Source organism: Enhydra lutris, unplaced genomic scaffold (assembly GCF_002288905.1).
Source record: "Enhydra lutris kenyoni isolate GAN:26980312 unplaced genomic scaffold, ASM228890v2 scaffoldscaffold24, whole genome shotgun sequence".
Taxonomy (NCBI): domain Eukaryota; kingdom Metazoa; phylum Chordata; class Mammalia; order Carnivora; family Mustelidae; genus Enhydra; species Enhydra lutris.
The window spans coordinates 23,466,584-23,489,026 of NW_019154108.1; the positions used below are offsets into that span (position 1 = coordinate 23,466,584).

General features: G+C 45.0%; 1 protein-coding gene across 7 annotated transcripts in view; it reads left to right on the forward strand.

Moving 5' to 3' along the window:
* Positions 1-13,938, forward strand: part of LOC111150736 (ABL proto-oncogene 2, non-receptor tyrosine kinase) — a 111,464-nt gene extending 97,526 nt beyond the window's left edge. For 4 of the 7 annotated variants that reach the window (XM_022508308.1, XM_022508310.1, XM_022508309.1 and 1 more), the window contains 9 exons: positions 181-453; positions 1,559-1,643; positions 2,774-2,951; positions 3,579-3,763; positions 4,968-5,120; positions 6,154-6,243; positions 9,165-9,338; positions 9,886-10,119; positions 10,429-13,938. In XM_022508308.1, coding sequence (XP_022364016.1) covers positions 181-453; positions 1,559-1,643; positions 2,774-2,951; positions 3,579-3,763; positions 4,968-5,120; positions 6,154-6,243; positions 9,165-9,338; positions 9,886-10,119; positions 10,429-11,609 — 2,553 coding nt within the window. In that variant the 3' untranslated portion in view covers positions 11,610-13,938. Of the gene's footprint in view, positions 1-180; positions 454-1,558; positions 1,644-2,773; positions 2,952-3,578; positions 3,764-4,967; positions 5,121-6,153; positions 6,244-9,164; positions 9,339-9,885 lie in introns of all 7 variants that reach the window. The other 3 variants (XM_022508304.1, XM_022508307.1, XM_022508306.1) reach the window with 1 other exon arrangement.
* The last annotated feature ends 8,505 nt before the right edge of the window (positions 13,939-22,443 follow it).

Below are 22,443 nucleotides of genomic sequence, written 5' to 3' on the forward strand. Positions count from 1 at the left end.
AAAGAGGATTCAACTGAAGTTGTGTTTTCCTTTCTCCTCATTGCTTAATTAATTCTTTCACTTACCTCCGTAAAAGAGCCTCCTATCTTCATATCTTCAGACCAGTGAAATAATGGGCTTTGAAAAAGGTTTTCAGACCTCTTTTCAAGTTGCTAGCTTTTCTCCTGCCTTTCTCACCAGGTGTACGTCACTGCGGAGAGCCGCTTTAGCACCCTGGCAGAGCTCGTGCACCATCACTCCACGGTGGCTGATGGGCTGGTGACAACGTTACATTACCCGGCGCCCAAGTGTAATAAGCCCACAGTCTATGGTGTGTCCCCCATCCATGACAAATGGGAAATGGAACGAACGGATATTACCATGAAGCACAAGCTTGGGGGTGGTCAGTACGGAGAAGTTTATGTCGGCGTCTGGAAGAAATACAGCCTTACGGTTGCTGTGAAGACATTGAAGGTGGGTTGCTGAGAATTACAGTTTCCAGGCCTTTTTTTTTCCTTTTGTGCTGAATCACTTGGAAATATGAGTGCGCCCCTCTTTAACTTTGGAACACTTTCCACCCACTGGTGCCAAGCACATCAGCAAATTGATGAGTAACCTCAGTGCCCTTGCTGACAGTGCGGGGACAGATTGTTCACTGCGACATAGTGAAACCCACATGTGGGGAAGGTTGGTCTCTGGAGGGTGTTGATGTAGGTCTTAGTGGAAGGTTAGGAGAGGATTAAGAAGTTATAAAAGCCAAACAAGCTGTTTTGCTTCCTGAGAATGACCCCTGCTGGACGACATTGTTCATGCAGTGCTCAAGAATTGTGGGTTCTCTCTTGTCTCCTTGAGCTCTCTGCCTCATGCTCCCCCATCTCTCTGAGATGAGATCACTTCTTCTCCTAATAGTCACAGGAATCTTCTTTCTGATGCCACTGCCTTCTTTAAGCGTCCTAGTATCCAGTTACAAAGTTGTCACTCATTCCATTCTCTGAAGATCTCCCATATGCCTTGTAGCTCTGGCGAATCACGGGGTAAGGGCTGCTCTTTGGCTTCCTGAATGTGATCAGTTTCAGTCAGCAAATATTTATTAAGCATATTTTGAGTGTGAGACAGTATACATGGCTTTGCACACATGTATTGCTCCTTAAGGAATTTGTCAGGAAGACAAATGCGTAAACAGCTAACTCTTCTGTCTCCTCTTTGGAAGGCTGAGTTACCTAGGGAAGTAAACTGTCAGAGAACTGAGTATCCATCCAGGTCTCCCAGGCCTCAGTTGTGATGGGATAGGATGGCTGAATTATGCTTGCCCTGCTAATTTTCACTCCAGTTTCAAATATTGGATAAATTTAGAGACACTCTTCTTTCTTAATTGGATGTTTCTGGAGCCTGTTACTAGGTTCTGATAAAATTTCTGTAAGTAATCTGCTAGAATATTCAAAAGATACCTCCTTTTAAAACTGTAGTTTTGGGATTATAAATTGACTCAAATGATTAAAATAGGGGTTTGTTCCCTGTTCTGTTTTGTTTTTTTGGTGTTTTTTTTTTTTTTTTTTTTTTAATTTTTCCCCCTTTCCAGGAAGATACCATGGAGGTGGAAGAGTTCCTGAAGGAAGCTGCAGTGATGAAGGAAATCAAGCATCCTAATCTGGTCCAACTATTAGGTGAGGAAGATTGCCTGAACCATAGGTTTCCTCACAGGTTCTTGTCTCCCAACCCCATTATTTCCAAATGCTGCTTTTGTATCACCATGGTAGAAGCTCTAGGTACAAATCTACTTCAATAAGTGGTTGTCATTTTTAATGACATTTAATTTAATCAGCAGTCTCTCTGTTTAAAAGTTGCCCTGAAACGGGGTCCCTGGCTTGCTCATTCAGTAGAGCATCTTACTCTTAATCTTGGGGCCATGAGTTTGAGCCCCAAGTTCAATGTAGAGATCACATACATACATACATACATAAATTAATTTTAAAAAATTTTAATAAAAATTGCCCACGAAAGTGGCCTGGGTTGATTATAATATATAAAACTGGCCAACTTATGGTAATTGCCTCAGAATCAAGGTTCAAGATTACTCAGAATGATACCACACCAAACATTGTCAAAAATAGTTTTACAAAATAGACATGAAACAAAGAACTGTTGAAAAGAAGCAGATTCCAAATTGTGGCCACACACATTGGTTCACCTTCCTCAGCAGCAGGTGCTGTCCTGTCGCAGAATGGCTCCTCACCCATTCAGGTCACGAAGAAATTAGTGACTGAACTCTTGGCCCTTTCTTTGTTCACCTTGAGCCATGCTGTCCCAAAGGAAGTAGTTTCTTTTTGATTCTTTACAAGAAGTCTGCCATGTATCAGTGAAATCCTTGACTGTGGAAACAGTCGTTTTACAAAGCATGATACGGGCTGGGCTCACCTGGTCTTCAACATACACACAATTGCTGTTACTTAAAGATAAACATTGGTAGTGTGCAGGTGAGGATGGGAATCACGGGCATGTACGGAACTAAGGACATTTTGGTCTTCTTGACCCCTTATGAAATTAATGCTTTTCCCCAAGCAGGCAGATACTCAGATGCATGTGGATTTCCAAAGAATGATGTAGTGAAAGCCAGGACTCCCTTATTAACCACTTTTATCTGAACTTTGCTGTGTTATTTTAGGAGAGTATGGTGGCGAGAAGGTAAAAGATTACTGCTGAGCTAGACTTTAAAATGTGTCTGTTAATCTTGTCGAAGTGGTTGGGAATTTTTGGAAATATTCTAATAAAACAAGCTCTGTTCTTCAACTATCAGGTGTGTGTACTTTGGAGCCACCATTTTACATCGTGACTGAGTACATGCCGTATGGCAACTTGCTCGATTATCTCCGAGAATGCAGCCGAGAAGAGGTGACTGCGGTGGTCCTGCTGTACATGGCCACTCAGATCTCCTCTGCAATGGAGTATCTAGAGAAGAAGAATTTCATCCATAGGTGTGTAAAGCCTGATTATGGCCCGTGACTAACCATGAAGCTACCTTGCTTGATGTGCAAATAAAAGAATGTGAGAACCCTACTGGAAATTTCCAGATCATCCAGAAAAACAGTTTTCTCTTTTATAGGACCCACCCACTATAATGTCATTTCCAGTTTATAAACCTACAGTATTTTGGTTAAAGTACTAATGGGCCTTTGCTAATTCTTAAAACAGAATGCTCTTTATTTTGCCCAGGACCATTTCCAAGAGCCTTTTGCTCTACCTAATGGCTTAATTTTAAAAATAGCTTTCTGTCTTAGTAAAGAACTTAAAGTAAAGCCTTGTAGAAAAGCATCTTTTGCTCACCTCTGAAACCTTTCCCAGCGTACTGGTAAATAGGAACCCATGTTCTGAAGTGGGCTTTATTCTAGTATCAGATGACTGCTGCCTCTTGGTGATGACTCTACAAGTGATAAATAATTAGTAGCTTTCTCCTGTGTTAGCAGTTATCATCAGGTGCTACTGTATCTGTCAGCATGGACTTAACCAACTCTGCTTACAGCACAAAGGATCAAGAAGAGACTGTTCATGGCCGTTTTTCTCAGCATCTGAATGGAATCACATTAGGGTTCTCTTTTCCACAGAGATCTCGCAGCCCGTAACTGCCTCGTAGGAGAAAACCATGTGGTGAAAGTGGCCGACTTTGGCTTAAGTAGATTGATGACGGGAGACACCTATACTGCGCATGCTGGAGCCAAATTTCCTATTAAATGGACAGCACCAGAGAGTCTTGCCTACAATACCTTCTCAATTAAATCTGATGTCTGGGGTAAGGTTGGAAGGGACTTCTTCTGTGTCTGTCATTTTAGGTTTTTAATGTTCTTAATTCTTTAGAGCTTCTCATTTATGTAATCAGTAAACTCTGCCTTGGCCCCCATCTTTCATTCAGCAAGGATTTATTAAATACCTATTATCTCCCAGATAATAGAAGTGTAAAAAGGAAAGTGAGGGGGGAGTCCTCACTTTCAAAGAGCTCACAGTCTAGATCTTGGGTTGCATTGGAATTTTACTGATCTTCTCTCTGTAAAGACCCTGTTTTCCATATTAAATTTATTGCTCATTTTCGAAGTACTGTGACACAGAATAGCCTCTTCTCTTCAAGGAAGGCATGATGGAATTGCACCTAGAGTTTGTCCTTGTAACTAACTCATGTTGTTTCTGTTATGCTGGAAAGCAGTCTGATTTAGCAGAGGCTCTTAGACTGAACAAGTCTAGAAATTTGGGTTATAGGCCAACAGAAATAGTTGTAAGATGCCGAGTCACTTTTCACAGAAATCTCAAACTCAGAAATAATGTGTGACAAAATCAAGCAAATTTTCTTTGCCAGGGTGATTTTTTTCCCCTCTGACTTTAAAAGAGTCCATTTTCTATTTTACTCCTTCAGTATTAGCTGATCTAAAAACTGGAACTCATTAAATAGATCATCGCTTGTTCTAAGAGTAGTTCGGTTCTGTCCCAGACTTTTTATGGTCATAATTCACTCTCCCTCATTACGGTTAAATCTAAAATTGGGAAATTAATGGGGCACCTGGGTAACTCAGTTGATTGAGCGTCAGACTCTTGGTTTTGGCTTGGTTTGTGATTTTGGTGTGTCAGTGATGTGGGATCAAGCCCTGCTCGCACTCAGTGGGGAGTCTGCTTGGGATTCTCTCTCCTTCTCTTGTCCCTCCCTCCCTGCTCCTGTACTGTGTGCTCATGCGTGCTCTTTCTCTCAAATAAAAAATCTTAAAAAAAAAATTGGGAAATTTATACAAAACGGTCTTGAGGTATAGCTGAATCATTTTGCGACTGATATCTTAGGACAAGTTCAGCTGTAAAAATTAGAACGCTATAAGAATTAGAATAGTTTACTAATGTTGTAACAGTGTGGATGTTAATCCAAAATTGGAAGAGAAGTCACCTAATAGTATAAAATAGATAAATCAGATAAATAAAAATAAAACATTCAGCTTTTTTTTACATCCCTTTTGCAGCTTTTGGGGTACTGTTGTGGGAAATTGCTACATATGGAATGTCACCGTATCCAGGCATTGACCTATCTCAGGTGTATGATCTACTGGAGAAAGGATATCGAATGGAACAACCTGAAGGATGCCCCCCTAAGGTTTATGAACTTATGAGAGCATGTGAGTGTTTTCTTTTGTATTTTAATTTTGAAGACTTAAGTCAGTGATTCAGAATGATTAAAGAAATAGAGAAACCGTTTTCCTCTCAGTGTTAGATTGACTCCAACCTCCTGACATATAAAGGATTGGTCGGGCACTGAGTGGCTTAGTCAATTAAGCTTCTGCCTTTAGCTCAGGTCATGATGTCAGGGTCCTGGGATCAAGCCTCTGTGCTTCTCCCTCTGCCTCTGCCCTTCCCCACCACTTTCACTCATGCTTTCTCTTTCAAATAAATAAATAAAATCTTAAAAAAAAAAAAAAAAAAAGAAAAGGTTGGTCATTGATCAGCCAGTTGGCATATATGATAAACCATCAAGTTTAATTGGAATCCTGACACAGTCGTCCATGGCCCATATATTGACTAAATTTCCCCAACCCACTTGTATAATAAAGATAATAAGAAATTGGGTTTAGAGTTTGGGTAGGGGAAGTCTGCTTTCAAGCAGATAAAAAAAATTATTGCTAAAGACTAGAGAATACTTCAAAGTAGCCTCTCATGAATAAACACAAGCATCTGACTTCTTACAGATGAGAAAGTTGGAAGGTGAGTAGGGAATTAAATTGCATTGTGTTTAAGCATATGTCTTGTTATTTTCCTTACTGTCCTGTTTTTGTCAAAGTGAACTCTTAAGTTCCTCCTTTCTGATATCCTGTTATATTTCTGAACTTGGACAGCTGATTGTAAGGTTAGAATGAGTTTGAAGACAGGTTTCATCACTTCCTTCATTTTCCCAGTAGAAAACAACTTTCCATTTCATAAACCATCTCTCTATCCCTCTTTATCCCTGTAGTAGAAAGAACAGAAGCTGGGGCTACTTAGAAGGACCAGCTCTGGGAAGTGGGTTTATTACACCTGAGTCTGGAACTGAGAAGCAGCTGCCTTGCTCACTGTGAACCTGCTGTACCTCCGCCTCAGTAGCCTCCCTTGCAAGTGTCCCCCCGGGTGTTTAATTTCTGCAAGGAGCTTTCAGCACGTCCTTCTTTTGTTCCACAGGCTGGAAGTGGAGCCCTGCTGACCGGCCATCTTTTGCTGAAACACATCAGGCTTTTGAAACCATGTTCCATGACTCCAGCATTTCCGAAGGTAGGACTCTGGCAGGTTATTGGTGGTGGCCAGGTCTGGGTGGTGGTAGGGGTCATAATAACATTGCAAAAATGATAGACTTCTCTAGTTTGGGACTCCATTTTAGAGGACTGAATTAATTCTTGGCCTTCGTTATTCTTATTTTGCCCTCTGTTTTGCTATTTTTAAATGTGTCTCTATGTCCCAAGCTCATTTCTAACATTGAAATTGTATTTTAATTAGAAATGCAATCTCGTCATAGAGAAGAAGTTGGGTAGTTCTTAAACCACCAACACTTAACCATATATGGAAGGGAATTAAAAATGAGTAGGAGGAATATTCCGTCTCCCTGAACCATACCTACAAAGACAGAATCAAATCATAAAAGCAATATCCAGAAATTTCATTTCTGGAAATAGATCTTAAGGAAATAATTAAGGGTATGAATAAAGACTTAGCTACAAGGATGTTGCATCAGCATGTAGTTTTTAATATTGAAAAATGAACAATTTAAAAATCCAGTGGGCTAATTGGTACATTCATATAATTGAATATTTAAAATGATATTCTTAGATATATTGACATGGAAAATAGTTTCAAAATCAGCATGTTAAGCTATGAACAGTGAGAACCCCTTTTTTCATATCCGAAAAACGACTGTATGGACACACACAGGCAGCTTCCAACGTCAGTATCACAGTGCCGCTAACAATTATGTGCTGAAGTCAGACAGTATACTTGTTACAGAGACAGCCTATTCCTAGAGAGCTAAAAACAGAATTCTTAGTTATGTGTGCTGATTGGATTCTCTGGTATAGCTCCAGAATTTTGCACATATTTTTCCAATTTCTTCTTTCCTTCCTAATTGAGCATAAGAGCTTATGACTTAAGTTCAGGTTTTAAAATATAAGAAGAGGAAATCAGGCAAGTTGAATTTTGTTGTCTTCCATTAGCTATTTATCATTTCAGATAAGAAGAAAGGGAAAAGTACAACCCTGAAGTTGAATGAAAAGTATTTTCTTCCTAGTTCTTTGCTAGCTGAAACTTGTGCACATCAGCCTTTGGGCCAGATTGAGCAGTGCCCCTCACGACCCTCTTCTTTACTCTTTGTGCTTTACTTCGTGTGGCGTTCGAGTGGTAGAAATCACAGGCTCCATTTCTTTGATGCTTCTGTGTCAACTTTTAACTTCTGTTGACTCCTTAGTTAAGTATTTCTGTTTCTCTTGAAAATGTTCTATCCTGGGGCTCCTGGGTGGCTCAGTGGGTTAAGCTGCTGCCTTCGGCTCAGGTCATGATCTCAGGGTCCTGGGATCGAGTCCCACACTGGGCTCTCTGCTCAGCAGGAAGCTTGCTTCCCTTCCTCTCTCTCTGCCTGCCTCTCTGCCTACTTGTGATCTCTCTCTATCAAATAAATAAATAAAATCTTAAAAAAAAAAAAAAGAAAATGTTCTATCCTTTTAAAAAATCAACCATTTTCAAACCGTTTTCAAAGGTAACTGCAATTCAGAATTGCTAAACAAGAAATTTATGATTATTTAACCCACATTTTATTAAGCATTTAATCTGTGGGAAGCACATTACTGAAGACACAGAGATAAGACACAGTTCCTACCTTAAAAGGATGTACTTACTGGTTGGTTGTGAGTGGAAAAAACCTAACTCAAGCTTCCTAAAGCAATAAAAGGAGGATTTATTTGCTCATAATGAAACCTTGGTTTGGTTCAAAGTCGTAGAATCCACAGACTCAAGTAGCTTTGGGACTTCCTCCTTCCACAGCCTCTCGCACCCAATATCACTTTACTTTTGTCTTTGCATTGATGTCATCCTCCGAATCTTCCAAGAGGCATGGGACACAGTTGCTAGCATCCTTGAGGTCATATCCTCATAGTTTATGTCTCTCTGCCAGCTGCTGTATATAGCAGTGTAGGAAAAGAGTCTCGCTGGCATGGCTTGGGTATGTGCCATGTACCCATTCTTGTGAGGGAGCCGATTTTTGAAATAGTTACCCAAAAATTTAATTGCTCTCACTTGGTTCATTTTTGTTCCGGAATGAATACCAAAGTATGTCTTTACCCTAGTAGGAGCCACAAAACACATAGCCATGTTCAAAAGGGTGAACACTTCTTCACGAGCCTCATTTGCTTCATTTGCATGAAATGAAATGTATCTACCCTCCTTCTTTGGGTAAGGTGCAACCTAAAAATGAAAATAACTCCAGAAATCTGTTGCCTTTGTTCAGCCTCTGGGCAAGCACTCAGTAAACAAGGCTAGCCAAATGATTTGAAAGCCCATGAAACCGTGCTTACTTAACATTACTCCTCATCAGAGAAGTCCAAAATAGAACAGTGAGATGCCACCATATACCAATACCAGAATGGCTAAAATTAAAATCAAGCCCAAAAAAACGGATAATACCAAACTCTGGCAAGCATGCAGAGTAACCAGAACTTTTATACAATGCGGGTGGGAGTATAGATTGGTACAGCCGTCGTGGGAGACAGTTTGGCAGGATCCAGCAAAGCTGAGTGTGTGCGCCCTCTAACCCACCAGTCCTGGTCCTAGGGATGTACCCAGCAGACATACACGTATGATTCTGAAGCAAAAGACACGTAGCCGGGTGTTCCTAGTGGCCTAGTTACAGTAGCCCTAAACTGGAAGCAGCCTAAATACCCATCAAAAGGAAATAGATTCATTTTGTTTGAGTCACACATTTGAACGATGCACCGTGACAGAAAGCCCCCGCCACAGGCCACATCGTGGATGAGGCTGTGCGCAGTGTTGGACCACAGAAGCCCGGCCTAGAAGAGTCCATACTCTTGTGATTCCATTACATATTTGAGTGCTCTTTTCTCCAGGTTTTTTCTCCGTTGTGTATCTTTTCTGAGAAGAAAACCTTTTCTGTGTCATGAAACGGTTTTTAATCAGTCCCCTTGTCCTCACAGAGGTAGCTGAGGAGCTTGGGAGAGCCGCCTCCTCCTCATCTGTTGTTCCATACCTGCCCCGACTGCCTATACTTCCTTCCAAGATGCGGACGCTGAAGAAACAGGTGGAGAACAAGGAGAACATCGAAGGGGTACAGGACGCCACAGAAAATTCTGCTTCTAGTTCAGCACCAGGTACTGGTCACTAGGCGGGTAGAAGGAAACTGTCTTCATTTCCAGAACCTTGGGGATGATGCTTTATCTCCACTGTGCTGCCCGTCTTCCCTGAGGAGAGAGCGGCCGGCACTGAAACAGTGTCTGCTCTTGGGCTCAGCCCCGCAGTGCTGGCGTTAGTCCCGATCTCTTTGTCCGCTGCCCAGCTCGGCCTCCTGCTCTCTTTCCTCAGCTCCCGAATCCCAGCCGCTTACCATCCTTACAGTTCTGGCAAAAACTGCCTGATAGATGAGGCCAGGGCGTGTTGTCATTTTTAGAGAAAAGACAGATGCCGAGGTGAAAATCAGCGGGTTGTTCCTTTGCATTTATAGCCCGTGTGGTATTTGGGACACTCATCGGTGTGAAATAGTATTATCGGTGATACTGTATTTATTAGTTTTCTCTGAGTCCTGCTAATGCCTGACATTTAAGAGATCCTGAAAAAACTCTTACAATGTAACCTTAGTTACTCAAGTGTAATGGAGTCACTGTTTGCCTTTCACATTACTGACTGGCTATTTCTCATCAGGGTTCCTTAGAGGTGCACAGGCCCCCACTGGGTCCCCAGCACTGCCTCGAAAACAAAGAGACAAGTCACCCAGCAGCCTCTTGGAAGATGCCAAAGAGACATGCTTCACCAGAGACAGGAAGGGAGGCTTCTTCAGCTCCTTCATGAAAAAGAGAAATGCTCCCACACCCCCCAAACGCAGCAGCTCCTTCCGAGAAATGGAGAATCAACCCCACAAGAAATATGAGCTCACGGGTAACTTCTCATCTGTTGCTTCTCTGCAGCATGCTGATGGGTTCTCTTTCACTCCTGCCCAGCAAGAGGCGAATCTGGTGCCACCCAAGTGCTATGGGGGGAGCTTTGCGCAGAGGAACCTCTGTAATGACGATGGCGGTGGGGGCGGGGGCAGTGGCACCGCTGGGGGCGGGTGGTCTGGCATCACAGGCTTCTTTACACCACGCTTAATCAAAAAGACACTGGGCTTACGAGCGGGGAAACCCACAGCCATTGATGACACTTCCAAGCCTTTTCCAAGGTCAAACTCTACATCTTCCATGTCCTCAGGGCTTCCAGAGCAGGATAGGATGGCAATGACCCTTCCCAGGAACTGCCAGAGGTCCAAACTCCAGCTGGAAAGGACAGTGTCCACCTCTTCTCAGCCAGAAGAGAATGTGGACAGGGCCAATGACATGCTTCCAAAAAAATCAGAGGAAGGTGCTGCTCTAAGCAGGGAGAGACCAAAAGCCAAACTTTTGCCCAGAGGAGCCGCGGCTCTTCCTCTCAGAACCCCCTCTGGGGATCCAGCCATTACAGAGAAGGACTCTCCAGGGGCCGGGGTGGCTGGAGTGGCAGCTGCCCCAAAGAGCAAGGAGAGGAATGGTGGGGCGCGACTCGGCATGGCTGGAGTCCCAGAGGACGGCGATCAGACGGGCTGGTCTTCTCCGGCCAAGGCTGCAGCAGCCCTCCCAACCACTCACAACCACAAAGTGCCAGTCCTTATCTCACCCACTCTGAAGCACACTCCCGCTGATGTGCAGCTCATTGGCACAGACTCTCAGGGCAATAAATTCAAACTCTTATCTGAGCATCAGGTCACATCCTCTGGAGACAAGGACCGACCCCGACGGGTAAAACCAAAGTGTGCCCCACCCCCGCCCCCAGTGATGAGACTACTGCAGCATCCGTCCTTGTGCTCAGACCCCGCGGAAGAGCCGACCGCCCCGACTGCAGGACAGCCAGCACCAGAAACACAGGAAGGCGGGAAGAAGGCCGCTCCGGGGGCAGTGCCTGGAGGTGGGAAAGCCGGGAGGCCAGTGATGCCTCCGCCTCAAGTGCCTCTGCCCACATCTTCCATCTCGCCGGCCAGAATGGCTAATGGCACAGCAGGTACTAAAGTGGCCCTGAGAAAAGCCAAACAGGCGGCAGAGAAGATCTCAGCAGACAAAATCAGCAAAGAGGCCCTGCTGGAATGTGCTGACCTACTGTCCAGTGCCATCACAGAACCTGTGCCCAACAGCCAGCTGGTGGACACTGGCCACCAGCTCCTTGACTACTGCTCAGGCTATGTGGACTGCATCCCTCAGACGCGTAACAAATTTGCCTTCCGAGAGGCTGTGAGCAAACTGGAACTCAGCCTGCAGGAGCTGCAGGTGTCTTCGGCTGCTGCCGGGGTGCCCGGGGCCAACCCTGTCCTTAATAACTTATTGTCATGTGTGCAGGAGATCAGCGACGTGGTGCAGAGGTAGCCACTGTGAGCCTCGTGGGAAGATGCTCACAGTTCTGAGGGGAGAGGGGGAGGGGCTTGTTTTCCTGTGTTCTTGTTTTCAAAAAATGAAAGACTGATACTTGAGTGTGTTTATGTGAAGTACCTCAGATCTCTGAGTTCTCACGTTTACAGGTTCATCTCAAAAATAACAAAAAGCAAAACATGCAGGACAGGGAAATGAGATGGGGAGACGGAGCAGTCGTGGACAGGATTGGAAGGTGCCCGGAACATCAGGGAACGTGTGTGTGTCAGGCCGCGAAGAACCCAGTCCAGGCCGCTCCTACCCAGAATGCTGCGCGGTGGTGTCGTGGGGCTGCTCTCGGCAAGGCTGCAGGCCCGTGCCTGCCCGGGGACTGGCCGTGGCACTCACTCTGCACCTCACACAGGAGGGTTGACTTGCGGCTCCACTAGGTACTATCCGTAATGTCGCGCCGCCTCGCCAAGTGAATAGGGTGGAACAGAAGAAGGGAAAGCTGGGAATGTACCGAGGGACCTTTTCTTTGAGGCTGCTGAGCGCAGCTGTTTCTGCAGAGCTCCCTGCAGTAGTAGGAACTGCAGATCAGATCGCTGGGTGTGCTCCCGTCCTCTTCCCCATGGTGTGCTAGTTGGTGCAGGAAGTAAAAGAATGCTAGGAAGTAGTCAGGGAGATTGAAACCTCCTCCTCACATCTTCTCCACTGATGAGCAGAAGTCCTTTCTCCCAGTTTCGCGATTTCCTAATGGACCAGTATTGGGTTTCTACTTGCTGGTGCCCATCTATAAATCATAGGCATAGGGGTCTCCTTAGTGGTTCCTCTCTGCTCTGCGCTGGGCAGGCTGTCTTCCTTTATCTCTGGCAGTATTCGGGGCATTAACCAATGCTGATTTTGAAAATGGTGGTCATGTACAGGTTCTCTTGGGAATCCTTTTTTGATACGGTGTCCCTGCATACCGACATACTGGCCAAGGAATTGAGCAGCTCTGTATTTTTTTAATCAGCTAAAATACCAGGGAGGGAGGTCTCTTCTTGGAATCCAACAGCCAGGTTCAGATGTCTGTGACAGAGTTTTCGAGAGGCTAACTTGGTCCCAATCACCGTTCCTCTATACCTTTCTCCTCCCTTATCACCTTAGATCCAGGCTAGGTAGAGGATAAGGAGAAACATTCTCTCACTCTCTGTGGATTTCAAGTGAATCACCCCAAATTATTCTCCTGTGCTTCTCTCCTTTCACATATCCTCCTCCCTCTTGTTGTTGTGCTTGTCTGTAAATATCCTATTGGGAACACTCTTTGATATTTATTTTGTCATTTCACCTCTCCTTGAAAAATGCGTAATTGAGGGGGCAGGTCATTTCCAGGAAACACTGATTAAATCCTAGAAACCTAAGGACTTAACCCCCAAATGTGTTTTGCCTTGAAAAATGGGCCTTTTCCTTTCCTGTTCAGTTACTGTTATGGAAGCTAATTAGGATCATATGAACTGAACCTAATCAATTAGATATTACTAATATTCTTGATATCAGGTCTAATTTTAATTAACACTTCATTCTCTTTTTAAAGCTTTACAACCACCTCCCACACCTGCCCAAGGAGAACCTGATACGAGAGAATAAATACATTATTTTCCTCCCAAAGGAATATTAACTTAGGAAGATAGGAATTGAACACTGATGGCCTGTGAGTTTTCTTCCTGGCTCTGTCATCAATCCACTGTCAAGCCACAGCTCCATCTCTTAATCTGTTAAATGAAGGTAATGCTACATCTTCTTAAGGGCCATTTGCAAATAAGTGTATAGCTATCCCTTTGAGAGCCGTTTCAGTGCAGCCTTGTTACGTTGAATGATTTGCATTCTCTTCTTTGCTCAGTAGTAGGTAGTGGAAATGTTGAAGTTCCGAGAGGATGCTAACTGGGCTAGAATACTAAGGAGGAAGAACTATGTTTTGGACAGAGTTTGTCATCTTTGACCAAGGAGGAAATTCAGTTTTCATTAGACAGAAAACCCTGATTCTTACTGTGGCTGCTCTGAAGGAGGCCCAGGCCAGGAGCAGGGTAGGAAGGGAGGAGACAATCCCGGGCCTTCCTGGGAGGGTGTGGATGAGCCGTGGCCAGAGGTTACTGACAGGCAGCACAGCCTGCTAGCCGTCCAGCAGAGTTCCCTTTAACCTGGACATGGGCCGTGGCCCTCCCACCTTCCTCTCTGCCACTCCCCTTCAGCAGTCATTTCCGTGAACTTGAAATTGTTTTAGCCGTTAGCCTTTTTTAAGGGTGGGACAGGGAAAGCTAAAACTTTAGAATATTATGCTGCTTTTTAAGTTTATCTGTCATTGTGGGATGCAAGTTGATGGGTTAATTATAATTGTGTTTTTTCAGGGGACCTTTTTTTTTTTTTTTTAAAGCAGGGGATCTTTCCTTGAGAGCTCTGAAAATAAGCCTTGGAGGAACACTGCTGAGTGTGTGTAAGCTCCCTGGTTTTCTCATAGCAGAACAGTCTTGAGGACGGGGACAGTGTCTTACTCAGGGGCAGCACCTGGCTCTGTCTTGCCTGCAGTAGGTGCTCAATAAGTTCATGAAATGAATTTGCTTTTCCTCAACACTGTCAAGAGCAGCATGAATGATTGTAGCACAGCCCATCCGCATGATGCTTGAACTGTGTGGGACTCCAGGGTCAAGTGTCAACTTACTCTAAAAATATCATTTAGATTGCTCCTTTTCCTAATAGAAAAGGATCAGATTTTAAAATAACCTTACGTAAATTTAAGTTTGAATTCACAGCAGAGAAAACTTCTCCAAACTAAAAACATAGTCTTCTTTAAAAGCAAAGCCAGGAGCACGAGGCCTTCTGCAAGTGTTGACAACTTTCTAAAGTGGTTGATCAATGTGCATACCTTTGGGCTGGCACTGTTTACGTCCTTTCACCTATGGATAATAGGGTTTCAGTTTAGATTTCTTACCTTAAAGTGCAGTGTTTTGTGTAGAATACATCTTGATTATGCTTTACATGAAGTATTTTCTTAAAAGGCTTTGTGTAAAATTAAAGTGTGTATATTTTCCTACAGACTTGCATTGTGATTTTCAGAGATACAGCCTTAAAAATATTGGCCCTGAGAAATTCATTCAGTGTTTTTCCAAATGAACCCCTGTTCATTGATATCATTAGAGACCCTTTGCCAGTTGTATTTTGGGGTTTAAATTAGAATTTTCTTACAATGCAATTGAAAATTGGCTAGTAAGATAGTGCCCAGCTAACAAAACATGCTGACTTTGGTAAGGTATAGCCCATTTTTATTTAACTAAAGTCATGGAGCTTTTGAGTTTTAAAGGATAGTGATTAAGAGTTGAGACTCTGAAGCCAGTCTAGAAGGCAAGTCATTTAACCTTCCTGAGCCTTAGTTTCCACATTGGAAAACAGGGATAATAATAGTAACTACCTCAGGGTTGTTGTAAGGATTCAATGAGATAATGTATGTAAGATACTCGGTTTGAGTGCCTGGCACATAGTGAGCGCTCTGTAAGTGGGCGCTGCTCCTGCTGTTATTAACACTTAGTCTGGTGAATCTTGACCGGGGATGGGCAATGAAATCCCTGGCATTTAAAACAGTCTGATGCATTGGCTTACGCCAGACCAGACTTCCCAGTGGGGTGAGATCTCAGCTGAGAACCCCTCCAGGTGTTTTAGATACCCAGCACTGTCTGAACACTGACAGGACCCCAGCCCTTTTCGTCACAGCTTCAGAAATTGGAAGAGAGCATGGTGAAGTTACTTGCCCACTGTCTCAGTTAGTGAGTGGCAGAGCCAAGGCTATATTGGGTTCAGGTCTCTGGACTTTCTGGTTGTGGGGTCTTTCCACCTTTCCTGCTGCCTTGTGGGATACTGCAAAAAAAAAAAGTGGCTCAGATAGACAATCAGTCTGCACAGTGCTACACACTTTCTAAAGCACATGCGCCTGGCACTCTCTGACCTTAAGGGTCTTGAATGTTGAGTCATGGCAACACCAGCGAAGCAGGTATTCAGTAGAGCTCAGTATTTAGAAAAATGTGTGGGGTCATTCTTTTGGACAGACCCTGGCAACACAGCAGTAGTCTGCACTTTGTAATAAAGAAATACCAACTTGAGTTTTAAAAAACCTAGTCCTACATTCCTTTTTCTTAAAAATAAAACTTTATTCCATATCATTTTAATGACTATGAGGTAATATATATGAAAGCACTTTGAGAAAAGTATCAAATGCAGTTTAAGTATAAGGTTGTATTATTACTGTCTATATTTAGAAGATCAAACAGTCGGTTAGATGCTGATTGACTTAATAGGCTTTTGCCCGTGGGAGACCAGAAAATGCAAATATATAAGTAATCACCCCATGACTTACCACATTTGTAAATAGGAAACTATTAAATGAATATGTGCAGGCATAGTAAGTGTTTTGCTAAAATTGTAGCTCAGCCGAATTACTTCAGAAAACTGCGGACCAACTTTCTGGTTTAAAGATTTTATTTATTTATTTGAGAGAGAGAGAACAGGGGGAGGGGTTGAGGGAGAAGCAGACTCCCCGCTGAGCAGGGAGCCCGATGAGGGACTCGATCCCAGGACCCTGGGATCAGGACCAGAGCCGAATGCAGCCGCTTAACTGACGGAGCCACCCAGGTGCCCACAACTTTCTGGTTCAATTGTAATCATTAAAAAATAGTAATACAGCAGCTCTTCCAGGGACCTTGACTCAGGAAGAATTGAGGCCCTCTTTTCCTTGACCGTTTTTCCACAACGTGTTCAGACAGCATCCCGACATGGCGGGCGCAGACTCGTACCTGTGATGTTGACAGTGTCTTTTTAAACTGATGTCCAGTGTGGTTTTGTTGGGGGCTTTGGGAGGGGAGGAGAGGGGTGAGATCAGATGGCTGTAGAACCAGTGCACTTTGGGAATTAGTTTTCTAGGATTTCCTGCCAGTTAGAAATGAGCTTGACATTCATCGTCTGTGTGTGTGTGTGTGTGTGTGTGTGTTTCTGAAATGAATAGCCAAACAATTTGCCTATTAGATTATAAAATACCCCAGAGTAAATTGCATTGGTGGCCACTTTTGAGTTACAGCTACACTGAGTTACAGCCACACTGAGTTACAGCCACACTGAGTCACAGCCACACTGAGTCACAGCCACACTGCATTCTGACCTCTCGCTTCCAGTTTAGCTGTTAAAACATGTCATTGTTACTATCAGGCTCTGCCTCTGCAGGAGTTTGCATTGGGCCGACAGGGTTGTCTGCGTTTTTGTTCATCACGATTTTTGGGTTTCATCATCTTGCTTGGCATTAACTTGTTCTACCTGGATTTGGGTCCATCTCTGTGCCCTAAGCATTTGTTAGGACAGTTTTCTTATGTAGGTGGATGTATGTTTCTTCTTATGAAATAATAGACCCCCCCCCCCCAGCTATCTACAGCTCTGTCTCAGCTCTGTCAAGCCAGTTGCTCAGGTTTTTGTAAATGCTTTGGTTTGGGATGTGTGGGAGCAGGAAAGAGGAAGGGAAAGGCAGCTTCAGGGGGGCCTCTACCCTTCTGACTAAGGTAGGCCAAGGCAGCCCCACAGATGCCTGTCCCTTCCGTGTGACAACCCAGGAAATTGCCACTGGCCATTAGCTTCACTAGTCAGAGAGGAGGGGTCTGGGGCTGGTTCTCAAGCTTGTCCCACTCTTAATAGTCAGGATAGTTAAATCTTTGGACAGAATTCCACTTTTCCAACTACCAAAATTTAAAAATTCAAATGCAAGGCTTGCTTTTTTGGGCAAGCGGCCGGAGTAGCAGTGATTATTGTTACCTGCCCTGGTACCGCCAGAACGTCGCCGCCGCTCCCTGTCCTGTATCGCCAGGAAGTGTGGGTGGATTTCCGGGCTGTGCAGTGGGCCACCTGTGCAGAGCGTCTACCCAGGTGACTAAGACAGCATCCAAGTCTGTCTCACTTGAATTTTACTGCAGTGTCCAAAAAGAGTTTCCCTGCTCTGGGGCTGCGTTTCTCATGCCATACCGGAGGTGTAGGTTTTGTCTTGAGATAACATGTGTAAAGCGGTATTTCCTTCATTTCTGACTCTGTACCCTAGAGCCCAAGAGCAGGACATTAGGGAAGCCTCCACCCTATGATAGGGTAGGAAGACCGCATGCTTCTCCCTGGGTGAGGAGGCCAAGGCAGGTTTTCTCTGAGGATTGTGCCTTCAAAGATGAGTTTTGTGCGTTTTGTGGAGGAGGGATGTGTAAGCTGGGTTGATGGTGTACAATTAGTGAGCTAGAACGGGTTAGGTGGGTGGTGGTGGCTCAGTGCCACAGTCAGTGAGAGTCCCTGCTTGAGCTATTGCCACCCCCCCCCACCCCGCCACAGGATGCTGATGTGACAGACTGCACTTTTCTCCAGCCCACTTGGTGAGCTGGGGGAAAGCTGCTCTCCCTGCACCCTTCCCTCCCTCCAAGTGCACATCTTTGCTCTTGTGTACAGTTATGAATCTGAAACTGTTTACATCTGTTAGAGAACTTACATCCTTTAACTTTCCCATTGTTGAGTACACATACTGAGCACAGTATGTGTACGGCCCAAGGTCACAGATGGCGTGTGAACAGATCTAACCTGCAGACCATCGGAAGGAAAGTGTGTCTCCTTTAAGTCGAAAGCCTAACCTCCACTTTGTCCTCAGACTACACCCCATACGTGCCCTCTGTATGTGTTCTGTGAAAACCTTTGTTCATCATTTTACTCAGAGGAGCAAGTTTCTGGGTCCTGCATATCCCTCCAAGTTGCTGAGCTGTACACACAGGGCTTGAGGTCTGGGAGTGTCATAGTTCCTCAGGACATGGTGGCAATGAACTGTCCAACACTGGTGGGCTTCAAGAAAGGAAATAGTCCGTATTGTTGAAGCTTGCTTATTGGGTTTTTTTTTTTCTGAGCCTCAAGATAGGTGTTTCAAATGCTGTAATTAAGCAGCATAAACTTCAGTTGGAGAATGGGACTTCTTCTAGTTAATAAAGATTCCACATGTAAGGATAGTTTTCATCAGTCATGACACAATAGTAACACAGGTATGCCAAATAAATATCTTCTTGATTCAGAAGATCTTGCAGGATCATGTAGGGCTTTAGGGCCCTCACTATTGAATCCCAAATACTGTTCTGCACGATTCAGAAGCACCATACCATGTATTGAGAGTTGGCAAGAATGCCCGGAGACTGAGATTTTTCTGGTAGGCGAGGGCCAGGTTAGCCAGCTTGCCTCCATTTTGACAAGCCATTTTTCACTGTGGCCACTGTTGGAATTCCGTTATGAGAGAAATTTTCTGTGATCTTAAGAAATCATCTCGGTTAGGGCGATTGTCCTTGGGAGAAATTAGTATTCAGAAACTAGAAAAGACAGTGAGGTACTCAGAGTTCTTTAGGGCATACGTTTGAAAACGCTCATCTCTCAGATCTGTGTAGAGGGTACATGTTCTGTCCACATTCTGTACCTGCACCATTGTTGTGCTGAGAAATGAGGGGAGTCGGTGAAAGGGGAGTCACTCACATCTTTCCCCGCGGTGAACAGAAACTGTGCCCTGGTTTGGTGTGTTGGCCACAGGCAGGCTGACTGAGCTGTGTATGCATCCTCAGAACCCCCGTCTCCTGGGTAGACCCCACACTTTCCCTTCTTGCAATCTGATTCTGTAATGACTATCAGTGGAGAAACCCAGTTTTATGCTTGTCAAAAATAAGTTTGAACATTTTATGGTGGTCGGCAAACCTTTATCCTAAAACCCATGATTCAGTCTTTAAAACTTGTTTAGCGTTTATACCAAAGGTCACACTCCACAGGTGTATGCGTGGTGGGTGCACGGGGGTGAGGCCTGGAGGTCCTGGCACTGTGTGTACCGCTGAGGGGACACAGTGAGACAATATGGGATGTCATTGAAAACACATCAATCATGGGTCACACTACCAGTGTTGTCAGGTGTTTGTTCTTGTAATATATTTTCAGGTGTTTTGTTTTTCTAATTTAATTCTCTCACCCTGTTGTCTGACTGTGAACTGCTAACAGTGTTAAACTTGATGTAAATAAATGAGGCCCTTGAAAGGGGAATGCTGTCTGCCTGTTGTCTCACAAGGCTTGCCAACTTGTGTTTTATTTTAAATAAAGGTTGCAATATTTTATTGGCAAAGTGGCTTCTGATCGGAGTGTTTCTCTCACAGTTTTAACTGAGAGGGAATCTGTGCAGGATGTATCTTTCCCCACAGTAAAATAGAAGTCTGTAAGGTAGAGAAGCTGGTTTTAGCGATGTCGCTCTGGCACATTGTTTTGATTGTCTTCTGTGGGAGTGAATGCTCATTCTTCGATGGAGTACCCCTTTTGGAAATGGCCAAAGGCATCACTGGAGTCCAGCAGGTACATATGGTGGGCAATGTGTGTATGTGCATGTGGGTATCTAACATACGGTGGCTGTGAAGGGAGACTTAATTCTCTCAGAGTCCATTCTGGGGACACTCCAAATAGGTTCTGAAAAAATGTGTGTGTGTGTGTGTGTGTGTGTGTGTGTGTGTGTGTGTGTGTGTTTAATTACTCTATCCAAGTGCCAATTGTATTATTAGAAAGGTATTTTTAAATTTTTATTTACTTTTATTTTTTTAGAAAGGTATTTTTTTAAAAGATTTTTCATTTATTCATTTGACAGATCACAAGAGGCAGAGCAGCAGGCAGAGGGGGAGGGAGAAGCAGGCTCCCCGTCGAGCAGGGAGCCCGACGCGGAGCTTGATTCCAGGACCCTGGGATCATGACCCAAGCTGAAGGTAGGCACTTACCCGACTGAGCCTCCCAGGCACCTTGTTTCTGAAAAAGTTTTGAGCCAAAGTAGCATTAATAAAGCACGTATAGAATGTTGGAACATTCTACTCTTGCTTGACTTGGTCTTCAGTTTTTTTTAAAAACGTTCATTGCTTTTAGAAGTACCACTGTAATTAGGTCGGAGTAGGCTGTATTCATGGGGCACACACGTAAGGTCCGGTTGGAAGACCTGTTCAACATCCCCTTGCACACCCGCTCGCGCTCCCCCTGCAGTCCTTTCCTCCTGCCCGGTTTTGGTTTAGTTGGGAAATCCTGTTTGAGTTTCTGGAGGAGAACCTTCCATTGTGATTTTCTTCCTCTTTTGTATTATTTGTAACATCCCACACCGCTGAGGAAATTTGTAGGAGCAAGTCACGAAAGCGTGGGAGCTGGAGGCGGACTGCCTGGGTTGAGCCCCTCCAGCCCACTGACGAGCTCTGTGACTTCGTGCACGATCTTTTACCTCTCAGAGCCTCGATTTCCTCGTCACCAAAGTCAGCGCTAACGATGACATGAAGAAACGGCTATGAAGTGCTCAGCACAGGGCATGCGGGGCCCGTGGGAGGTCCTCAAGTGTTGGCTACCAACAGCAGACTTCAGCTGGGGTTGTGCGGACTAGTGGGGCCGGGGGCTGGGGGAGGCCCCACCTTGACTTGGAGTATGGTGCCAACTGACAGCAGTTTTATTAGATTGTCCTTTACTAGACACCAAAGCTCTGTGTCCTGAGCACTTTGTAGTATATGCGCTGCTGAAGCGAGCACTCCTGAGCACTTTATAAAGATGGATTTGTGTGATCCTCACAGCTGCTCTGCGAGGGAAGTGCAGGGACAGAGGTAGAAAGCAAGGTTCAGCTGCGGTCCGTGGCCTTCTGTGGCCTCACAGCGCTGAGCAGCTGAGCACCAGGGAAATATGTGAGGCCATTGCGTCCTGCTGCCTGCCTTGGTCCCTCACGTGCACGCAGGTCACACCCTCCGTTTACGCCATCAGCTGTGGTAAGCCGGTGCTAAAGGATGGCAGCGGGGGTGTGGCTCTGAGACTGAAAGTACACCTTGTAAAGTGTCTATTACGGGGGCGCCTGGCTGGCCCAGTCGGTGGAGCGTCTGCCTTCGGCTCGAGTCCCAAATCCCAGGCTCCTGGATTTGTCCTTGGATCAGGTCTTGGGCCGGCTCCCTGCTCAACGGGGAGCCTGCTTCTCCCTCTCTGTCCACCACCCCGACTACTGCATGCTGTCTTGCAAAAAAATCTTAAAAAAATTGTATTTACAGAGTGTGGAGCTGGGGTTGTAACAGGATCACGTGGGCTGCATCTTCTTCCCAAAATAGTCTAGATAGTCCAGACTGAGACACCCAGCCAGTGGCTAACACTGCCCCCCCCCACCACACACCCAGCCCATGTTATTGTGCAGTGAAGCCGAGCTTTTGTCCTGTGGTTAGTGAGAAGAAGTCCCTTCAGTCACCTGTTCGCACACTGAGAAGGTAATGTGGCTCAGGCTGCAGGTACTCCCTGAGCTTGAGACAGTGTGTAAACGAGTGCAAAGTGCTCAATGGGAGAGAGCCCGAAGCTTGCTTTGTCCAGGGCTAAACGGAAGAGGGTTGGGGAGGGCTTTAAATAAGAGGGGGTACTTGAGATGATGACAAAAGTTAAGAGAAAGACCTGTGTGCGATTCCAGAAAAGCGAAAGAATGAAGCGCAGGGAAAAGACACAAGGCACATCCCCTGTGTCTAGAAACACAATGTTCGCATTTATACATGGCCCTTCTAACCTCAAAAATGGAGACTTTTTACAGCTGGGAGCCGGGGAGTGGCGTTTCCACGTACAGGAGCACGATGCCGTGAGAGGCTCTTCAGTAAGAGGCTGAAGTAACAGCTTGGCTGCTCCGTGAGGCCGCGGGAAGTGACCTGGCAGAGCTGGGGTCACCCCGTCCGCCAGCATCCGCCGCCCGCTCTTGGAGTTTCGGTGAGTGAGCATCAGGACCAGGTCTCAGTAAGAAAGCAGGCCGAGGGTTTTAGAAAAA